Source organism: Cryptomeria japonica, chromosome 8, assembly GCF_030272615.1.
Source record: "Cryptomeria japonica chromosome 8, Sugi_1.0, whole genome shotgun sequence".
Classification (NCBI taxonomy): domain Eukaryota; kingdom Viridiplantae; phylum Streptophyta; class Pinopsida; order Cupressales; family Cupressaceae; genus Cryptomeria; species Cryptomeria japonica.
In genome coordinates this window covers 139214682-139237587 of record NC_081412.1, presented here as the reverse complement: position 1 = coordinate 139237587, position 22906 = coordinate 139214682, and the positions used below count along the sequence as shown (strand labels likewise).

The following is a 22906-nucleotide window of genomic DNA, read 5'->3' as shown; positions in this document are numbered from 1 at the left end:
TGTCTTCTTCATTCAAAGATTGTTTCATCTTTTGAAGAGGAATTTTGGATTGAAGCAAGTTATGTTTTCTTTTCTTCTTGTTTCATTTTCTTGTTTTCTTGTTTTTCCATTCTAGTTGTAAATTTGTATATATGTTGTTTTTGCCCCAAAATCGGTTTTGTGAGAGAGATTTTCCCCTTTGCAAAGAAATTTTTGAATTGCATTATTCTTCCCCATTTCCCCTCTTTACTCAATTACAAGTTGGATGAAAAAAAATGATCTTCCCTTATGGTTATAAGACTTTAACCATCTTTTGGTAAAATTCCAATTTGCAAAGTTGAAAAACACCCAATCTTCCAAAATCGGGTTTTTAGAACCGGATTGCATGTTGAAAGTTCTTCCCATTTTCTTGAAAATGACATTCCCAAAATCTTGCCATTTTTGTCCATCCATATTGCCTATATCCATACTTTTCGTTCACGTCATTTCCCACAAGTCTAAATCTCATTTTTCACTCATTTCTCCATTTTCTGTTTTACAAGTATACTTGCATTCGGGTTTTAAAAATCCAATTGCATGCTTGTTATTCCCCACTTGTATACTTGTAAAACTTTCTCCAAGATCCGAAATTGGTCAAAGTCAAGTTTCCAGCATTCCCGTTTATTTCCCATATTTCTCTCACAAAGTTGTGAAGTGCAAGGGCTAGAGTTCTTCCCATTTGAAGAAAGAAAAATGTTAGTTGCAGTTGATTATGATGTTGCCTTAACACTTTTAAGTCTTCATCATAGTATACCAAGTTATCCTCCAATGTCATATTTGCCATCATCTCCCATTCCGAAGAAGATGAAGTATAAACATTACAAGTATCAGATTGAAGTTTCACCTTCACAAGTTTCCTCTCCTTTGGATCACATCAAGGATACAGAGATAGGGCATGTGGACATGTCATAATTCATTAAGAGGGTGGAGGATCCACAAGATAGTAACATGCAATGATTGTTGGACAACCACATTCATCGTGTATCTTCTTTTCCAGTGGCTGCCCTAGAACCAGAATTTGTTCTTTCTTGTGCCCATCGCTTCGATAGGGAGACAAGAACCATTAGAAATGATGATGGTGAGGCAATAATCCACCTTGATGCGAATTCTATTGAGAAAGTATTCAAAATACAACCAACACCTATTTATATGGAAATTTTAAAGGATAGTGCAGTTGAGTACTATGTCAAGAGGGAAAAGGACTGCAAACGTCATATTAACAGGTGGATTCATGAGCCACGAGTCGCCTTCACGAGGTGGGATAAGTTGTACCATTTTGACTTTTTTAGTGGGAAATTGGACACATCATTACTCTCCTCATCAGGATGATGGGTCTTGAACACTCTAATAGTTTTGAGGCTTTGATATATTAGTTTACCATATTCATAAGGCATTCCCATCATATATCATGAGGAGAGATTATCAATGATTATTTTGGTGAACAACTTGCATCTTTACCTACTACCATGACTTTCTATACGAATTCGTACATAGTGTATTTGGAAGTATCACTTAGACATTTCCCTGGTCTTTCTACCAAGGGTGATCACTCGCTTATACCAGTTTGGGAATACTGTGATCAGCTTCCCTTGAGACCCAACAAATTATATTTTAGGAGGGTTCAAGATGCATTCTTTGGTTACTTCATGTGCTAGTTTGACAAGACTCTAAAGAACAAAAGGATGCCAGATGAAGCATGGGAAAGAGTGAATGAGTATGGGTGCTTGTTTCTTCAATTCACAACCTTTACTTATATGAGAGTCAGATTCTATAGTGGGCAGCCATACATGCTTCCTAGATACCTGACCGATAAGATCATTCTTATAGAATTGGGGAGACAGATCATGGATGTGCACACTCACCAATCTGTCAAACATAAGGTCAGAATGGGGATTTCTACAACAAACCAATTGAAGATTGGTCGATATTCTCTTGTCACATCCGTCAAAGCCAAAGCTATGGAGGCTGAGATGTAGGAGATTAAACTCAAAAGGTTTAAGTCCAGGGCAGATTCTGGCTACCAGTGTATGCAAGAAAAATTCAAAAATTCCTTCGTACATGTGCATCATCTTGAGGATATCTGGGTAGCTCTTTGTACAAAAATGGAGGTTCTCAAGATGGACTACTGCAGGCTTACTGTTGAGTAGGTTATTGATCTAAACCTTGTGGACATTCCGCAAGAAATGACTGATGATGGGAATGTGCTCGATCCAGAGTATGTTTCACGAAGGGTTGAGGAAGCACCACTTCCTTTAATCTAATGGTTACATAAAGAATACACTTCCATTCTTAAAAGATTTCAGCCTATCTTAGCTAACACCAACACTTGGTTCAAAGTTAATGGTGTTAGACTCATGAAGATCAAGGTTGGAAAAGAAGATGACTCTACAGGGCCTCTTAGATGTAAGTCTAAGATTCAGGTTGACAATAAGGAAGGCACATCATCTTCAGGCACTAGGATCAAATTACGGGTTAGTCGGGTAATAGTACTTCCTCTTGAGGAGGTGTTAATTCTTGGAAAAGAAAAGTCTCGGCTTCATGTTCATGTGATCAATCCTAATGATCCAAAAGAAGGATAGTAATCAGATGATGCACCTAAGTCACTTAGCTTTAGAGTCACCTCATGAGATCCCCTCCTCAGTTTTCATGGAGTTGCCTCTATCTCCTCCTGAAATAGTAGTGGAGGAGTCTCCTTAGAATGTCATCCCTATTTTAGCAGTTGAGCCTCCTATTGATCATAAACAAGAGAGTCTGTTGTAAATCTTCAAGGATACTCCTACGTGCATTCATCTATCAGCGATTGATACCTCTACTTATAGCTTTGAGGAGTTTATGAAACAAACTTCATGTCCTCTGGTTACCGAGCAAGCCATGGTAGCCATCCAGACAGATACTTTCCCTAGGATGACCACGGTTGCTCAAAGATAAACTACTTCTCCTTTTCTTATGACTTCTACTAAAGGAGAGTTGATGGCTTTACCTCCATGGCTTAGTTCATTCACACCCAAGAGGAAGAAGAAGGAGATTTCTCCCGATGCCTTTTATTATCAGTAGCTTAAGCAATCTAGGCCAAAGGTTGTTAAAAGAGCCAAAACAATCTCAAGGGTAATAGTTGATGTTAATAATATGAAGGTGGCTGAAATTGTTGAGCCTCTTGCAGATAAGCCACGTAAATAGATCTCAACTACTGATTACAAAGTCACAAGGGTAGAATTGGGTAAGCAAACACATGAGGTATTAAAGCATGATGCCCAATATTCTGTAGCTTTACTAGTACTGTGGTATGATGAGCTTCTAGCCAAGAAAGACAAGCTAGAAGAGGACAATAGGCAATTTGTTGCATCTGTTCGTAAGATCACAAAACCTGTTGGTGAAGTGAGTAATCCTTCAAGTTCTACCGACGCATGAGAATCAATTCAGGGAGTTGAGAGAGTTGCTCAAAGGTTACAAGCATTGGAATCTTGGGTTGATCAACTTCATAATCTATGTGCACAAATCTTGAAGGAGGTTTTCCAAATGATGGTCAAGTTGAAGACCATTGAAGAACAATTGACCCAAGTTTCAAATACTTTCAAACAAAACTTGGAAAAGGTATAAGACAACTTGATTACTTGGCTTAAAATTCCTCAGCAAAAGTTAAGTGTTCTTCTAGAACATTAGGTAATTCCTTCAAGAGTTTTGTACTTGGAATATTAGGAGCTCTTAGAGAACAAAGCCCTTGTTCTTAAGTCACTTATTGAAGACATTGATGATGCTATGAGGCTGCGAATGACAGTTTTTTAGGATACGATCTCTCATTGTCAGAAAGCTTCCTGCAACATCATGGGTCATGATGGGGAATTATTGGCAGAAGAAAAGGTTCTCTTTGATCTGCAATTGAAGATCCATCAAGAGTGGAAAAGTGAACCATTTTCAGCAGCATCCATTCAAGCCTTAGTGACTTATCAATCTTTCTCGTGGGAAATCCAGTCTTCCTCTGAGAGAAATAGTGCCACAATCCTTCGTTGCAATGATGTTATCGTGAAGACCATGATCATGGCCAAAAATACCAATGAACTGAATCCTGATGAGATACAAATGATCATCCATAAGTTTGAAGGATTCATGCCTTCTCATGATGCAACTTAAGTGTTTTTCAACACTTAGTTGCATTTTTCTAGAATTGTACTTTCTTATTTGTAGTTTTTCTTTTGACAAGTTACATGTAAAAACTTTTTGTAAATTGCAAGTCAAGTCTTTACTTGCACTTTTGTAATTACATGTAAAGCAACTACAAGTTGTGTTCAGTTAGGACTGTAGTTTGAATAAGTCATAGTTAGTTATTGAATAAGTCTTGGTGGTTGAGAGAATCTTTCAAGTTAGTAAGGACCCTCCCACCTTTTTCTCAAGACTCTTCTTCTATAATTACTTGAGAGGTCTATTGTAATATTTATCTCTTAAAAAGAAAGCAAAAACTCTACCAAATTTACAACAAAGAAATCTGAGCTTTCATGTGTGAATTCAAGAATTGAAAGAAATAGAAGAAAATTGCTCAAGATTTGAGTCTTTGTGCTACATTCTTGAGTTTATGTTCTATATTATCTTTCTTGCAAGTGTTTCTTTAAGAGCTTAATCGAATTTGATTTGTATTTTTTGTGCTTCAAGTATTGGAGGTTAATATAAATTAGAGTAAATGTTCTTTTCAGAGGGGTTGTAAGACTTTGTGCTTGCACTTGTTCTTAAGAGAGTTTAGAAGTTGGTTTTGTAAAAAATAGATATGATTCTTTGAGCTCGTACTAGTTCCTACTATTTTATGTAGAAAATAATAATATATTTCAGTCTTTGTGTTGTTATAATTTGTTCTTGATAGCATTAGTATAGAAAAGGGTAGATAGGACTTCACATAATCAAGACTTTGAGCTTGATATTGTTGTCCCATCTTGAAGGAAGTGACAAAAGTCTTTGAGCTTTCAAGAAACTTCATTTCCTTTCTCTCATTTCATTTCAAAAAGTTGCTACTGTTGTTTTATGTTAAATTGCTATAACTTTTCTGTGAAGAGAAAAGGACATTGGCTTTCTTGAAAGAAGAAGAAAGATTGTTGCCCCATCCCATTTTATTTTTAAGTTGTAGATAGATAGGGGGAGCCGTCCCTTAATTAGGAGAGTTTTACTCACACACTATGGTTGAAACCACATTTTTGTATATTTCTCCAAGTGTACAAAATTTTCAACAAATAGTTTTTGGCGACTCTATTGGGGACACGAACGCATTTGAAAGCCTCACGCTTTTGATTGAAGTCTAGTGTCTTGCTGATTTTTTAGAATTTTATCACTTTGGTTTTTCAGATTTATCTAAGTTGGAAGGTTTGCATTTTTACGTTCATTGTAGGAGGGTTGATAATTCTCAAGAAATATCTCCTGCTGAACAATCTAGATTTCATTTTCTCACTATTACATCTTCCCTTTCACGAACTACAAGTTATCCCCCGTCAAAGAAAAAGAAGTCTATCCCAAGTGAAAATTTTCCTTTCTTTTTCAAACTGTTGATATCTTCATTATCTAGTATGGCTAATCCTCCTCCACCTCCTCCTCCTGGTCCATGGGGAGTAGCTTTTGGTCCTTTACCCTTAACCCCACCTCTTCATCCACTTCCACAAGTTTATCGGAAAAATCTTCCCAAGTTCTATGGAGATGGAAAGCAACATCCCGATGAGCATGTCAAAAAAAATTATATGGCATGTGGTGTTCTTGGAGTAGAACATCAAGATGTTGTTGTTCGCTTGATCATAGAAACCCTTCAAGGTATTGCAACCGATTGGTTTTTCAATCTTGCTTCTAATTCGATCATTTCTTGGAACTTGTTGAGAGACAAGTTTGAGGAACGTTTCAAGTCTGCAGAAGATGAACATGCCTTGTTGGCTCAATTGACCCAAATGAAGAAAGATACACACAAAGGCATGCATGAATTCATTTCTAAGTTTAACAAACTAGCAAATAGAATTCCTACCAGTTCTCAACCTAATTCTGAGAATCTTAAGTGCTTTTTCATCAATACTCAGTTGTCGGAGGTCAGTTTCTTCCTAAGGCGAACATCTCCCACTAATTTAGTTGCTGCTCAATAAATGGCTACTAAGAATGAGGATGATTTGATCCTAGCTGGCAAAATAGAAAGGGATTCTACTTGGTCCAAAGGAAATTCTCATATAGAGAGTTCAACTTCAGGTTCTACTGACCCAATCATGCAAAAATTGGCAAATCAACTCCTTGATTTGAAGAAGCAGATATCTCAGAATTCCTATCCTACACCATACAAGGATATCCCAAGATGGACATATTCTAATTTTGTTGCCAGTTATGCTGCTAAAAATCAACCCAAGCTACCTCCTCCTCCCGAGAGGCTTGTGCTTGAACCAGCTCCTTCAAAGGAAGTAGTTGGTTATTATGAGACTGATCAAAATGAGCCTTCTTATTTTGATTATCAATTTGATGATGTTTCTTTTCCTCAACAAGAAGAAGAAGATGTAACCGACGACTCTACTATATGCTATATACATTATGAAGACTTTGTTGCTGCTGAAAAGACTCATAGTCAGGCATTTGCCATGATAACAAGATCCTAGACTCGGTTGGCTCAACAAGATGAAGCCGTAAAAGTGGCAAGTGATTTACAGTTACCTATTACTATTGCTAAAATAGGAATACTACTGCCCTATATTCCAAAGGATGTAGCAAAAATTCAAGTAACAATAATCCTCCTTTTGCTTCTCTATTGATCCCAAGCCTAATATGCCTAACCCCAAACCACAATCAGATAATTTTCATCCCTCCCTAGCTAGTTCTTTTCAAGATTTTGATATTATTGATAATGCTAGGGAGACCAAGATTCAAATGTCCAAAGTTGAGTATTTACAAGCTAATCCTGATCAATTTGATAGGCTAGCTAATTTTGTTCTGATTAAAATGAAAAACAGGTTTTAAGGACTCGAAACCTTTAACATAAGAGAAAAAGATAGTTCATCAGAGAACAACAAGACCATCAATGAAACAACATACAAAATAATGGCAAGAAGGCCAATAAACCGAACAGACAACAAAGGAAAGGAACAACAAAGCAAATAAAACCAGATAAAAGGCCAAGACAACTAACAACGACTACAAAGACTTAAGAAGATCAGCTGCCTTAATGACCAACAAGTCATAATATGCCGAAGCAACTTTGAGCTCTTCGATTTCCTTGTTTGGCCTTTTCTCCTTCTTCTGCCTCTGGTCCTCATTCTTGGTCCTTGCATATCTCCCATGCCTTCCATGTCAAGTTCCTACTCCACGGATTACTTCTCATTTTCTAGCTTTCTGATCAGGACTTTGGTGTTTTCAGCCGAGGCCTTCAAAATGTTATGTCTTTGTTCAACAATACTTTTGAGATGGGTTTCAATTTTGGTGAGTTTTTTATCAGTGTCCACGATTCTCTGGTCTATAGCATTATCATTGGTTTTTATCTCTTCTGGGGCCTTCTCCACTTTCTCAAACCTAGGGTTGAAGGCGTCCCTAATCTCTTTAGCTCTGGCAACAATTTTTCCCAGATCATCAACGTACTCAACCATGGATTTACCTTCACCAATGCTGATTGTCTCCAGAATTTGAACCCTATGGCTCAACTTCTTGTTTTCCTTCACAACTTTCTTGTGACCGTTTATGAGCCAGTCGAGGGTGTCCACAAACCCCTTCAAGCCCTCAATAGCAGGGTTTGAAGGGGTCTTTTTTCACCAACTTTGGCCTGTTCGGTATTGGGAACATCTCCACCAGTAATTTGTTTGACATTTCCACCAACACTTTGGTTGAAACCATCCCCCATAATCTCCTCCTCAACTTTTTGGTCCACATCAGGGTCCTTACACTGCACTTTGTCCTTCGACTCCAACTCAGACTTGCCCTATCTTTTCTTCTTTTTCCTTTTCTGAATGGAAGATTTAGATTTCTTCTAAGGGGATGAAGAGACATCCTTTTCAGAGTCCTTAGAGACCTCCTCCATGTAGGAGGAGTGAATCTGGAAGACCTTCTCTTTACTTTTTTTCTTACTCTTAGAAGAGGACGGCCTAATGCTCATCTATTTTCTTTTCTTAAGGAGATCAACTTTAGAGTCCTCCAGATTCTCCTCCGTCTCACTTTTCGAATTGCTTTTAGAATCATCATCCATAGAAAAATCAGAGTATGACCCATCCTCCTCAGAATTAGAGATAAAAATTTGGGGGCGAGCAATTTGATTAGCTTTTGTATGGTCATGAATTAAGACCATAAGACCTTGGTGCATGGCAGTGTCTCCCTTAGGGTTATCTCTATGGGCTTTTATAGTAGCATTCATTGGACAAATCAGGAAATAGGGTATATTAACTTTGTCTTCATACCTGAAATGGTTGAGCATCACAAAATGGTAGCCATTAACTTTGGTGAATCTACCATCCAAGGTTATATAGCGCATAATAGCAAACAGAACCTCCCTCCAAGGCTTAGAAAAGCCCCGAGAGGGTAATAGGTCTTGCTAAGCTTAACCAGGCGCTTCTTCTCCTTAGTAGTTTTAGGGTATCTTTCGATGGCCTCCTTGCTAAGCTTTCTATCCCTGTAGAAATTACTTCTCTCCCTACAGAGATCTGTGACCTGAGAAATAAGGTCTTCATCAATGGAGATAGTTTGATCTCCCATCTTCAGGGTGCCCTTCCTCCAATTTTTGCTAAAAAAATTAGTGATTTTAGCATCCCTCCCATGGAGTGTTTCCATATAATTTTTTAGCCCACCCTTCTACAAGATATTCCAAATTTCCTCCTTTTGTTTCCACTCCTTACAATTACTGGGCTCATAGAAACGCATGTTACCTCCCATAGTTTCATAGCTCAAACCAAAAAACTGAGAGTTGTAGATAGATACATGAAAGAAATTAGTTTCACAGGTCAAACCAAAAAAATGAGAGTTGCAGATAGCAACAAGAAAGAAATTTCTCGAAGTGACCCCAAAGACCCAGAAAGCATGGGAGAAGGTGGCATTCGTCTTGTCATTAATGGTACTGACACAATGATAATTAGTAATATCCCTCCAAGTCATGCTATTAATCATTATATAATCCATTTAGGATCTTTGAGGTGCAGTTATATCGATCCATGAAAATGATTGATCTGATGTCATTGAGGAGATCCTCTTCACCCTTCTAGGTAACCATTTTTTCATGAGTGGACACCATGTTAGCACCCCAGTCAATGGGGCCATTAGCTTCACGATAAATGTGGAAAATAAAACATTTATCGAAGGTGTTAATGAGATCCCTGGCAACCTTTATAATATTGTTGATAGTTCGTGAGGGCTTAGAAATTCCTTTAAGAATTTTGATGATATTATTAGAGTCCTCCTCATTCCATAGGTAGGGACAGTTCCACCTTTTAGCTAGGAGGATTCCTTGGAGAGAAGCAACAACTTCCACCATGTGGTTAGCTTGGCAACCTATAGGAACAACTACCATTTCCTTACAAATGCCATTTTCATCTTTGAGAATTTCACCACATCCCATTGGACCAGGATTGCCTTTGGTAGCACCATCAAAGTTAATTTTGAGCCATCCATGAGGGGGAGAATGCCATTTAGCTTCAAGTCTCTTACTTTATTTAGAATCAATACTAACAACACTCTTCATGTTCCAGGAGTTGAGGATGTGAGCTTCCAGACAATTGACAGGATTGCATGGTTCTCCAATGACCTGAAGTTCTCAACAATTACCCTTTGAATTTTTTGAAAAACAAAAGCCTAGGTGAGAGAAGTATCCCTCAAGATGCAGTTGTTTCTTTCTTTCCAAATCCCTCACAGGATGTGAGGGAGAGAGAGCTGCCAAAAAGATCTCAAAGAAGGATTAGACCAATGATAACTCCAAGAATGGAATGAATCTTGAATAGAGTTAGGAAACACCCATTCCATACAAAAATTCTTAAGAAAGATTTCCTAGATTGAGATAGTGAAAGAACAGTGGATAGCCAAGTGGTCCACATACTCTTCCTCCTTAAGACACAAAGAACACCTATTAGGGAAGATAAAACCTCTAACCTTCAGGTTGTCTAGAGTCAAAATTTTATTTTGGAGGATGGTCCAATAGAAGATATTGATCTTTGGAATAAAACCCTTTATCTAGGCTCTAGACCAGAAGGGGTTCTCTAAGGGGGCTGGAGTCAACACTCCATACATGGAAGAAACAATAATATTGCCTTTGGGTTCAAATTTCCAAATAAGAATATCTTCTTCATTGTTCAACCAAGCAGAAGACAGGTATTTCTTGAGATTGATGAGGTCAGGGTGAATACCTTCAATGTTCTTCCATTTATCACCTATCCAATACCCCTCAACCAAGGAACCAAAAACTCTTTTACAAAGGGCAACAAAAGGGGCCCAATCAAGGATTTCTAGCAAATTCTTATCAAGCAACCAAGGATCTTCCCAAAATATGACTTTCCTACCATTACCAACTCTCCATTTCACCCCTTTGGCAATGCTATTTTTACACTTAGAAGCACGATTCCAAATGTGAGACCCATTAATATTGAAATCAGAATTGATAAAAGAGAAAAGAGATGAAGACAGAAGAGGATACTTCTCCAAATTTCACACCACTCATTGTTAGAGTGGAACAATATCCATACCTGTTTAGAAAAAAGAGATTCATTGAGTGTCCTAATTCTCCTCAGACCTAGACCACCCTTTCTTTTCGATCTACAAACCTTGTCCCAAGCCACTAAAGCCATTCTTTTCTTTTCCTCAATCCCAAACCAAAGAATTTATTTTTGAATTTTTTCAATAGCATCAACAAATCTAACTGGGATTCTGAAGAGACTAAGGGCATAAATAGGAATGCTTTGAAGGGATTATTTAAGAAGTTTTAGCTTGCCAGCCTGACTTAAGAGAGCACCTTTCCAACCAGCAATATTTCTTTGAAATTTATCCACAAAAGAACTCCAAAAGGAATCAGGGGGAGCAATGCCCAAGGGTAGCATGGAGATCAGCAATCCGACATTCTAGAATTCTGCTAATTCTATGTTGTCTTCTAGAATTCTGCTAATTCTATGTTGTCTTCTCTTAGGAGTGTTGATGAAAAACACTTCACTTTTAACCTAGTTGATAAGTTGGCCAGAAGGAGACGCAAACTTGCATAGGGTGTCCTTCAGGATTCTGGCTTCCAAAATGCTTGAATCCCCCATAATGATGGTGTCATCCACAAATTGTTGGTGGGAGAAAGTATGATCTATAGAGGAGGGTTGGAGACCTTTAAAAATACCTGTAGTCACAATGTTTTCCATGAACCTACCAGAACATTCAGCCATAATGATGAAGAGAATAGGGGAGATGGGATCCCCATGCCTCAATCCTCTGGAGGCATTAAAGAAGGAGGAGGGAGATCTGTTAACAAGAATAACAAAGGAGTCAAAGGAGATAAGTTGCTTGAAGAGGTCCACACATCTGTTAGAGAAGCCAAAAGCCAAAAGAACCTTCATGAGGAAAGACCAATCAACCCGATCATAAGCCTTAGAGAGATCAAGCTTAAGAATAAAACCCTGCTTCTTGGCCATAACTAGGGAATGGATATTCTCATGGACAGTAATAATGGAATCAAGAATTTTCCTTCCTGGCATAAAACCATTATGTTGATGACTAATCAAAGAGGGAAGGACATTCAAGAGTCTGGAGGTTAGGACCTTGGAAATAATCTTATAAAAAAAGTTGCATAAATTGATTGGCTTGGAATTATCCATGGAGTCAGCTCCTTGAATTTTGGGGATCAAAGCAATGAAGGTTCCATTAATTTGTTTCAGAAGTTTTCTTGCCCCAAAAAATTCTTTAACCCCATTGGAGACATCTTTCCCAACCATATCCCAGAACTCTTAGAAGAAGAACATAGGGAAGCCATCAGGTCCAAGGGCTTTGTTGCCTTCAAAAGAAAAGACAACATTTCTGATCTCCAAGTCCGAAGGGATGAAATTTAAGAAAGAATTCTTCTTCTCATCAATAAAGCAAGGAATGTTCTGAAGAAAGGAATTTTGAACATCATCATCCAAACTTTGATCCCTACAAAGAAGATCTAAGAAGAAAATTTTGGCCTCATTTCTTATCTCCTCCTCCTTGACTAGCTCCACATTGTCCACCATCAGTTTTTTGATCCTTTTAGCCGTATTATGTTTGATAGTCAACATATAGAAGAATTTGGTATTCTTATCCCCTTCCTTCAGCCAAGTACATCTAGATCTTTGCTTCCAAAAAGCTTCTTCTTTAGCAGTGATATCATGGTATCTTTTGAGGATCTCATTTTCTTCTACAATGGTCACAGTAGAGAATCCATCCTTCTAGATTTGGACATGAATTTTGTTGAGGTCTTCTTGAATTTCTCCTTTGGCCTCAAAAATATTCCCAAAGCTAGATTTATTCCAGGTCCTTATGTTGTCTTTTATGCTTTTAAGTTTCTTCACAACTTCGTACATGGTTGTACCCTCAACTTGAATGTTCCACCATTCCTGAATTTTATGAGTAAGATCCGGATGTAAAGTCCACATTTTTTCAAACCTAAAGGGAAAATGCCTTCTCCTGTCAATGGGGTCAGCAATAAGAGTGATGGGATAGTGGTCAGACCCAACACAAATGTGAGTAGACAGAGAGAAGAAGTAGTGTCTGAACCAATCATCAGAAATAAGAGCTCTATCAAGGCGAACTTGGATAAGGTCATTTCCAGCCCTCCTATTAGTCCAAGTGTAATTGAAACCCTGCATCTCCACATCATTAAGAGCCTGAGTGTTTATTAAATCCATGAAGGCCAATCTACTATCCAACTGAGAAGGGCATCCACCAAATTTTTCCTCCTCTCTCAATGGGGTATTGAAGTCTCCCACGACTAGCCAACTAAGGTTCTTGAAGCTGTCCCTTATTTCCATAAGTTTTTTCCAAAAATTGATTTTGGCTTTCAAGGTATTAGGAGCATAGATGTTTGTGAGGACCCGAGAGGTTTCATATTTTAAATGCTCAAATTTAATGCAAGAAAATTTTCTCTCTTGAATAAGAACTTGACCTCTAATACTATTGAGATTCCAGATTGTTGCAATGCCTCTAGAGGCACCTTCTGAGCTACCACCACAGATGCTACCAGATTTAAAGAAATTCAAAGCTTCAACCTTTTCTCTACTCATCTTAGTTTATTGAATAAGAAAAGTATTAGGTTTACTGTCCCTAATCATATTCCTAATAATATCATGCTTGTGGGGATTATTAAGTCCCGTAATTTTCCAAGAAACAATCTTCATAATTACTTAACAATTCTTAACTCCTTCAGAGTCCCTTGAGTCCCATCTGCTATGTTCTTCCTAGCCTCCTTATCTTTGACTTTGTGGTTTTAAGGTCATCTTGGGGATGAGGAGACATACCCTACATCAACTTGAGCAATTCTACCGGACTTCCTTATTTGAGCGACAGAGGGAGTGGATCCTTTCTTGTTCCTGTGTTTTTGAATTTTCCACTCAGCTTCTCTCTCAAAAATCGCTTCAGGATTGCTAAGGATTCTAGAAATTTCTTCTTCATTACCCCATATAGGTGATCTAGATTCATGTGAAGAGATATTGATTATTTTAGAGGCTTGATCTGAATTAGAAAGGTTCATACCCAAGATAGCACATTTCTGGGCCTCTTGTAAATCAAAACTATTTGTGAGAGGGGAAGAGTCAGCCTTTTCTTCCTGTGATCCAGTGATCTCCCCTTCCTCAGATTTTTCCACTTCCTTAATATCCTTATCCTTCTGACCCTGTTCATTGGAAACCTCCTTACTAACCAAGGTGTCAACAATCACCATCTGGGTATTTCCTTTTGAAGATCCATTCTAATATATTATTTCCTCTCTTGGGATCTGCCCTCCCAGGAGGTTGACTGATTCCATTTGTTCCTTCCTCAAAGATTCCTGGGGGGAAATATTTTTAGAAATAGAGGCTAAGGAGACCACATCCTTCTTCCCCCCCGAGGGTCCAAAATAGTTGATCTTAGCTAGGTCAGTTTCCTTATTCTCTGTATTTCTGACTTGCCAGACCTTTTTCTTCGGAGCCTTTCTACTTTCCACTATAGTTTTGGCTTTCTTATTATCCCCTTTGGGCTTAAGAGGGAAATGTTTACCCCAGTGACCTACTTTTTTATAGTGGAAGAAAGCAAAGGGGATGGATTCATATTCAATCTGTTGTTTCCAAGTACCCAACTTAGACACAATATCTATTTACTCAGGCATATCTGCATCGTGGGTAATCCCTACACAAAATTTGGCATGAGTGACCCTCCTTCTTAGGCTGTGACTCGATCAATTGAAAGGATCTCACTAAAAGAGCTTGCTATACCTAAGAAAATACTTTCTACCTAGTATTCAAGAGGTAGACTTGGGAGCTTAACCCAAACTGGGACTTGCACTAGAAGAGATTCACTCATATTTAGATTCGGGTGCCATTTGTGGAGGACTAGAGCTGTCTTTCCAACCAACGAAGGGCTACCACAAAGGATTATTATTTTGTCTTCTTCACATGGAAAAACAAAGGTGAGAAGGCCTTTAGGCAGAACTGAAATTTCAACATTACCTTTCAAAGCCCATTTCCGTTTAACATAGGCCCTAACAACCTCAATGTTTGGGCATGGTCCCATAAATTTACCCACCAGAGAATTCAACATGCTACTTATGTTATGATCCAAAATCGAGTCAGGGATAGAGATGATGAACTTACCACCATTCAGGTCTGATATATTCTTGACAGGAGGCAAGGAATATTTCCCAGATGGTCTAGTTCCAAAGAGGGTTGACCACTTTCTAGTTTCTTTTCCATTCTCCAAAACCACTTCATGTTGGCTAGACCCCCCAGCCACGTTTCTAGGACCTGCATTATTCTCTGGCAGAGTACTTTTAGCTTACAGAATATCCAGAGGCTTGTCCTTCTCCCCCATCTAGCTAGCTCCATCAATCTGGTCGCTTCCTCCATTGGAACCAGAGTTCCCGCCTAGCGGAGAATTTAAAATTTGAATTCTACCATTGCCGCCTTCTCCTCCTCCATGTGAGCTCTCCATATTCAGGGGAATGTTGGCTAGCTAATTTTGTTAAAAGTAAGGAAACTCATCCTATACTTGAAAATAATACCCCTCAAGAACCCAAGAATTTTCCCAATCATTTGGTGACTATTCCATCCACTACCCTAGGAAAGATAGAACCTTTTTATATTTCCTTGTTGATCAATGGTTTTCTGTTGAGCAATTGTGTCTTAGATTCTGGTGCTCCTGATAATGTCATGCTTGCTAAGGTTGCTCAAGCTTTGGGGCTAACTCTGACCAAAAATTTTGGTCATTGTTATTCCATGGAAAACAAACAAGTGCCTCTTATTGAGAAAATCAAAGATGCTTAATTTGCATTCACGGCTTTTATAGAAAAGAAAATAAAGATGACTGTCTTGGTAGCTGACGTTCCTGCATCATACAAAATGTTACTTGGTCACACTTTTTGTAAGGATGTTGGAGGTGAACTTAACATGGATATGACCGAAGCAAGGTATAGTGCAAAAGTTAGTCCCTGAAAGAGAGACTAAAGACACAATTGTCAAATCTAATGATCCCCATGCTTAGATTCTTTTTGAATCTATTGGTTTTGGGAATTACTATCTCCACATAGATGAAATCTTAGAATTTGCTGAAGATTGGCCTTCTAGTAGTTTTGATATTTCCCTACTTTCAGCAAGTGAAATATTTGCAGATGCTGAAGAAGATTGAGCATCAAAAGTAGGATCTTCTGATTCATATTTCTTGGTTGAGGATACTTGATCTTTTATGTTGATGAAAATGCTCAATTGCATACTCAAGAAGAAGAATTTTAGTCTTCCCCTACACAAGAAGAAGGTTCATCCTTTCCTATGGAAGAAGATAATAATTTTTCTTCTCATAATGCATCCATCCTAGATGAAGGTAGTACTAGTCATTCTAATAGTACCACAGAAAGCCAAATCCATAGCCTATTGAAAAGTAGCTCCTACATTGATCAACCCAAAAGGAATCCTACAGTAGGCAAATGTACCCCATGAAGTAGTGAATGTACTTGAAAGATGTCGCAAGCATGACATCTCTCTTAATCCCAAGAAGTCAATTTTTGGGGTGACCGATGGAAAACTCCTTGGTCATATTGTTTCCAAGGAGGGGATAAAAATTGATCCTGAAAGGGTTAAATCTATTCAAACTCTTCCTTTGCCGTCCAGTAAGACCATTGTTCATTCCTTCTTTGGTAAAGTAATTTTTTTGTGAAGATTCATTCCTGACTTTGTAGAAAAGACTCGTCATATCATGGATATGATGAAAGGAAAGACCGTTTTCTACTGGAATTCAGAAGGAAAAGTTGCATTAAATGAAATCAAGGATGCAATTTCTCACACACTTGTGTTGGTATGTCCCAACTACACCAAGGAGTTTATCATGTATAGTTATTCTTCCGATCATACCATGTCTGCTATTTTAATGCAGAAGAATTTAGAGGAGATTGAATCCCCTATTGCTTTCATGAGTTGTCCTCTAAAATCTCATGGACTTAAGTATTCCTCTATTGAGAAGAATTCCTATGTTTTTGTTAAAGCAATCAAGAACTTCCATTTTTATATTCTGAATTCTCATACTGTTATGTTAGTTCCTGATACGACAGTCAAATCTATCTTGACACAACAGGAGTTTGACACAAAAAGAGGGAATTAGATTGCCAAGATCAAAGAGTATGATTTGGATATTAAGCCTACAAATCTTGTTCGAGGGACTGAACTTTTCTAGCTCATGGCAGAAGGGATTCCAGAGGAGCGAGAACTGGATGATTCAGAAGATCTTCCCAAGGTGTTGTTTATCAGCACCATTGATGAATGGTATTCTAATATAGATTTTTTTTTTACTTATGGTGAATGTCCACAACATTTGTCATTCAAGGAAAATAGGAGTATCAAGCTGAAAGCTGCAAAATTTGTATTATGGGATACTGGTTTTAATAAAAGAGCAATTGATGGTACTTTCCTTCATTGTGTTGACAAAGCACAACAACCCAAATTGCTAGAATCTTTCCATGATAAGGCTTGTGGTGATCTTTTTCTTGCATCAGTGACTGCTCACAAAATTTTGAGAGCTAAGTATTATTGGCCTACACTCTTTCAAGATGCTTTTAGATGGGTGTGTAAATGTATACACTGTCACCAATTTGTGCACAAATAAAAACTTGTAGCATTACCATTGAGACTGGTGATTGTTGAAGAACCTTTCTGGCAATGGGACATTGATTTCATTGGTGTGATCAATCCTTCTTCAAGTGTAGGCCAATCGTATGTTCTAATTATTGATACAGACTACTTCACCAAGTGGGTGGAAGCAATACTGGTAAAGAATGCTACTTCTTAAATAGTATGCAGATTTCTCAAGGAGAATATTATTTCTAGATTTGGTGTTCCATACAAGATCGTGACTGGTAATGCAGCCACATTTTCTTCCTCTGAAATTACACAATTTTACTTTGAATATGGTATTTTGTTAACTCATTCATCCGATTATTACCCCCAAGGTAATGGTCAGGCGGAATCAAGTAACAAGAATGTGATTACCATTATTCGCAAACTTGTGGAAGAGAACCAAAGGTCTTGGAATAAGGTTCTTTATGATGCTTTATGGGTGGACAAAATTAGACCCAAAAGGGCTATTGGTATGTCTCCATTTCAGCTTCTTTATGGGATCAATGTAGAAATACCCGTCACTTTGGAACTTCCTGCTCTTAAATTGGCTAAAGCAATTGAAGATCAAACTTTCGAGAATGATTTAGACAAGAGGATCATGTACCTTTCTCAGTTGGAAGAACAAAGAACACAAGTGGTGGATCAGATCGCTCAGCACCAACAAGTCAAAGTCCTTTTTGAAAAAAAAGTAAAGAAAAGAGGGTTCCAAGTGGGTGATAGTGTTTTACTTTGGGATAAGCGAAGGGAACCGAAAGGTTTACATGGAAAATTTAACTCTTTGGCGAGGACCCTTCACTATTCACTGTATTGCTGGAGAAGATAGTTTTATCATGGCTTATCGTGATGGTACACCATTTGCGCTGCCCTATAATGGTCAGCATTTGAAGCATTACCCTGAATGAAAGTTCGAGGTAACTCCTTGTAAATAATGTCAATATCTTTTTCTTTTACCTTTTGTCTTTTTGTTTGTTTGTTTTCGAGTTGATTGACTCTATGGACCAATGGATAAGAGGAAGGCACTTAGAGATCTGGTTTCTTTTCTTTCACAATCTTGAAGGATAAATGAAAGAATTCCCCAGTCAGAGCCAGTTATTGTCCTTATTTTTTGTTTTAAAAAATGATGGACCATTACATAATTTTTTTGTCAAAAAATTAAAATTTTACTGTATGGCATGCTTCCCGAGGCAAAATTTTGCTCCGCCCTTGGACTGGCTTAATCCTTAGTCCATCCTCGAACCACGTTTCAAATTTCATCGTATTCTGGGTTTGTTTGCTATGTCTTTCCTTCAATTCTGGCTTTTTTCTCCCTGACTGCAGATGGGAAATTTTCCTTAAGTTGCAAGTTTTAATGTTTTCCTTTGTTTTAGTCTTTGTAGGGAAATTTTTAGCTCATTACAAGTGCACTTTATTGAAAAAAGAACTTGTAACTTACTTTTTATTTTCTCCTTGATGCTTTTTGGCTTTTTAAGTCATAATAGGGATTTTTTGGATAAGTTACAAGTTAATTTTAAATTGTAAATTTAAAAAGTCACTAGTAATTCTTTTTATAAAGTTCCTATTTTAGTCTTTTTACTTGTAATGGGGATTTTATTCTCCTATTACATGTGTTAAGTTATTGAAACTTGTTGAAGGGATTTTATTTTCCCCTTTACAAGTTATTATAACTTGTCTTTCTCTCTCAAAAACCCGATGTCGCTTAGAATGGAGATAAAGTGACAATTTAAAACTTGCAATTGAGTCTTAAAAACCCGATTTGCTCCATAAGTAAAAATAAAGGCATTTTCAGAACTTCCTAAAGGGTTTTTAGAACCCAATTTTGCCTTGTACAAGATAATGTGACATTTTAAACATGTAATATGAAATCCAAAACCCAATTTTCATTATTGCATGTAAAATAAAACTTGTTCTTTATTTCCAAAAAACCCGACTAGCCAAGAAGACGGATTTGTTGAAGATTTCAAGCAAATTTTTGTGGAGATTTTCTAGGAGATTGTTTAACCCATTGCTTCTTTCATGCATTCTTGGACTCTCTTCACGCCATTTGGAGATCATGAATGTTGGTTTCATGGTAATTTCCAGCAAACACATGTTTTATAAACTTCACATTTTTATCTCACGAAAGGCCATGAATCCTTCCTCTTCAAAGTCGTTTATGCTTCCTTCACTTAAGCGTTAAGGCTAACGGAAGATTTGACCAGGTCTTGTGCCATTTTACTTGCATTTTGTGCCACGTTTTTGTTGTTTAGTCTCCAAATCTGAGTTTGGAAAATGTGGCTAGGGTTTTGGGAGTTCGATTTATTTCTTATTTAAGGGATTGTCTTCTTCATTCAAAGATTGTTTCATCTTTTGAAGAGGAATTTTGGATTGAAGCAAGCTATGTTTTCTTTTCTTCTTGTTTCATTTTCTTGTTTTCTTGTTTTTCCATTCTAGTTGTAAATTTGTATATGTGTTGGTTTTGCCCCAAAATTGGGTTTGTGAGAGATATTTTCCCTTTTGCAAAGCAATTTTTGAATTGCATTGTTCTTCCCCATTTTCCCTCTTTACTTGTATTCAGGATTTTAAATCTTGATTACAAGTTCGATGAAAATAATTGATCTTCTATTATGGTTATAAGACTTTAACCATCTTTTGGTAAAATTCCAATTTGCAAAGATGAAAAACACCCATTCTTCCAAAATCGGGTTTTTAGAGCTGGATTGAATGTTCAAAGTTCTTCCCATTTTCTTGAAAATGACATTCCCAAAATCTTCCCATTTTTGTCCATCCATATTGCCTATATCCATACTTTCCGTTCATGTCATTTCCCACAAGTCTAAATCTCATTTTTCACTCATTTCTCCATTTCTCCATTTTACAAGTTTACTTGCATTTGGGTTTTAAAAATCTGATTGCATGTTTGTTCTTCCCCACTTGTATACTTGTAAAAATTTCCCCAAGATTTGAAATTGATCAAAGTCAAGTTTCCAACATTCCCATTTATTTCCCATATTTCTCTCACAAAGTTGTGAAGTGCAAGGGCTAGAGTTCTTCCCATTTGAAGAAGGAAAAATGTTAGTTGTAGTTGATTATGATGTTGCCTTATCACTTTTATGTCTTCATCGCAGTATACCATGTTATCCTCCAATGCCAGATTTACCATCATCTCCCATTCCGAAGAAGATGAAGTATAAATATGACAAGTACCAGAATGAAGTTTTAACTTCACAAGTTTCCTCTCCTTTGGATCACATCAAGGATATGGAGATAGGGCATGTGGACATGTCATAATTCATTAAGAGGTGGAGGATCCAGAGGGTAGTAACATGCAATGATTGTTGGATAGCCACATTCATCATGCATCTTATTTTCCAGTGGCTTCCCTAGAAGCTGAATTTGTTCTTGCTTGCACCCATTGCTTTGACAAGGAGACAAGAACCATCAGAAATGATGATGGTGAGGCAATAATCCGCCTTGATGTAGATACTATTGTGAAAGTCTTCAGAATACCACAAACACTTGTTTATATGGATATTTCAAAGGATAGTTTAGTTTAGTACTATGTCAAGAGGGAAAACGATTGCAAATGCCATATTAATAGGTGGATTCATGAGCCACGAGTCACGTTCATGAGGTGGGATAAGTTGTACCATTGCGACTTTAAGTGAGAAATTAGAGACATCATTTGTCTCCTTAGTAGGATGATGGGTCTTGAACACTCTAATATTTTTGAGCCTTGGATGTATCAGTTTACCACGTTCATAAGGCAGTCCCATCATATATCATGGGAAGAGATTATCAGTGATGCTTTGTGCGAAGAAATTGTAGTAGTCCATACTACCATGACTTTCTACATGAATTCATACTTAATGTATTTGGCAACATCACTTAGACATTTCTCTGGTCTTTCTACCAAAGTTGATCACTCACTTATACCAGTGTGGGAATACTATGATCAACTGCCCTTGAGACCCAACATATTACATTTCAGGAGGGTTCAAGATTCATTCTTTGGTTACTTCATGTGCCAATTTGAGAAGACTCTAAAGAACAGAAGGATGTCAGATGAAGCATGGGAAAGATTGAATGAGTATGGGTGTTGTTTCTTCAATTCCCAACCTTTACTTATATGAGAATAAGATGCTATAGTGGGAAACCATACATGCTTCCTAGATACCCAACTAATAAGATCATTCTTATGGAGTTGAGGAGACAGATCACGACTGTGCACGCTCATCAATATGTCAAACATAAGGTCGGAATGGGAATTTCTACAACAAACCCATTGAAGATTGGTTGGTATTCTCTTGTCACATCCATCAAAGCCAAAGATATGGAGACTGAGATGCAATAGATTAAACTCAAAAAGTTTAAGTCTAGGGCAGATTTTGACTACCAGGGTATGAAAAAAAATTTGAAAAAGTCCTTCGTACATGTGCATCATATTGAGGATATCTGGGTAGATCTTTGTATATAAATGGAGGCTCTCAAGATGGACTACTACAGGCTTATTGTTGACCAGGTTATTTATATGAACCTGGTGGACATTCCACAAGGAATGATTGATGATGGGAATGTGCTCTATCTAGAGTATGTTTCATGAACGGTTGAGGAAGAACCACTTCCTTTGATCCAATGGTCACATAAAGAATACACTTCCATTATTAAAATATTTCATCCTATCTTAGCTAACACCAATACTTGGTTCAAAGTTAATGGTGTTAGACTTATCAAGATCAAGGTTGGAAAAGAAGATGACTCTATAGGGCCTCTTGGACATAAGTCTGAGATTCAGGTTGACAATAAGGAAGGTGTATCATCTTTAGGTACTAGGATCAAATTATGGGTTAGTTGGACAATAGTGCTTCCTCCTAAGGAGGTGTCAGTTTGTGGGATAGAAAAGTCTCAGGTTCACGTTCATGTGATCAATCCTGATGATCCAGAGGAAGGACATCAATTAGATGATGCACCTAAGTCACTAGCTTCAGAGTCACATCATGAGATTCCCTCCTCATTTTCCATGGATTTGCCTTTATCTCCTCCTAACATAGTAGTGGAGGATTCTCCTCAGAATGTCGTCCCTATCTCAGCAGTTGAGCCTCCTATTGATCATCAACAAGAGAGTCTGCTGGAAATATTTGAGGATACTCCTGCATGCATTCATCTATCAAAGATTGATACCTCTACTTCTAGATCTGAGGAGTTTATGAAACAAACTTTATGTCCTTTGGTTACAGAGCAAGCCATGGTTGTCATCTAGACAGATACTTCCCCCAGGATGACCACGATTTCTCAAATAGAAACTGCTTCTCCTTTGCTTGCGGCTGCTACTAAAGGAGAGTTGATGGCTTTACCTCCATGGCTTAGTTCATTCACAGCCAATAGGAAGAAGATGGAGATTTCTCTTGATGCCTTTTATTATCAACAACTTAAGCAATCTAGGCCCAAGGTTGTTAAAAGAGACAAAAAAATCTCAAGGGTAGTAGTTGATGGTAATAAGATTGTGAGATTTTGCCAAGATCAAGAGGAAATGGAAAGCATAAATAAGAGAGAACAAAATAGATGATAGGAATAAACTGTATTCTATCAAGATGCAAAATATGATCAACTGGATCATTACAAGATGTTCAATGATTGTCCGTACAAACAATGTAGATGAGTCT

General features: G+C 37.6%; 1 protein-coding gene across 1 annotated transcript; it reads left to right on the top strand.

The window, feature by feature from the left end:
• Positions 1-16830: 16830 nt before the first annotated feature.
• LOC131032281 (uncharacterized) lies at positions 16831-18090 on the top strand. Its single transcript, XM_057963212.2, has 3 exons — positions 16831-17053; positions 17267-17363; positions 17451-18090. The coding sequence occupies exons 1-3, from the start codon at positions 16831-16833 to the stop codon at positions 18088-18090; spliced, it is 960 nt and encodes a 319-aa protein (XP_057819195.2).
• Positions 18091-22906: the final 4816 nt, after the last annotated feature.

Coding starts and splice junctions, on each gene's coding strand:
- LOC131032281 (XM_057963212.2), top strand. CDS start 16,831: ATGGCAGAAGGGATTCCAGAGGAGCGAGAACTGGATGATTCAGAAGAT. Junction 17,054..17,266: donor TAATAAAAGAGCAATTGATG/GTACTTTCCTTC, acceptor AAAAACTTGTAG/CATTACCATTGAGACTGGTG. Junction 17,364..17,450: donor TCTTCAAGTGTAGGCCAATC/GTATGTTCTAAT, acceptor AATAGTATGCAG/ATTTCTCAAGGAGAATATTA.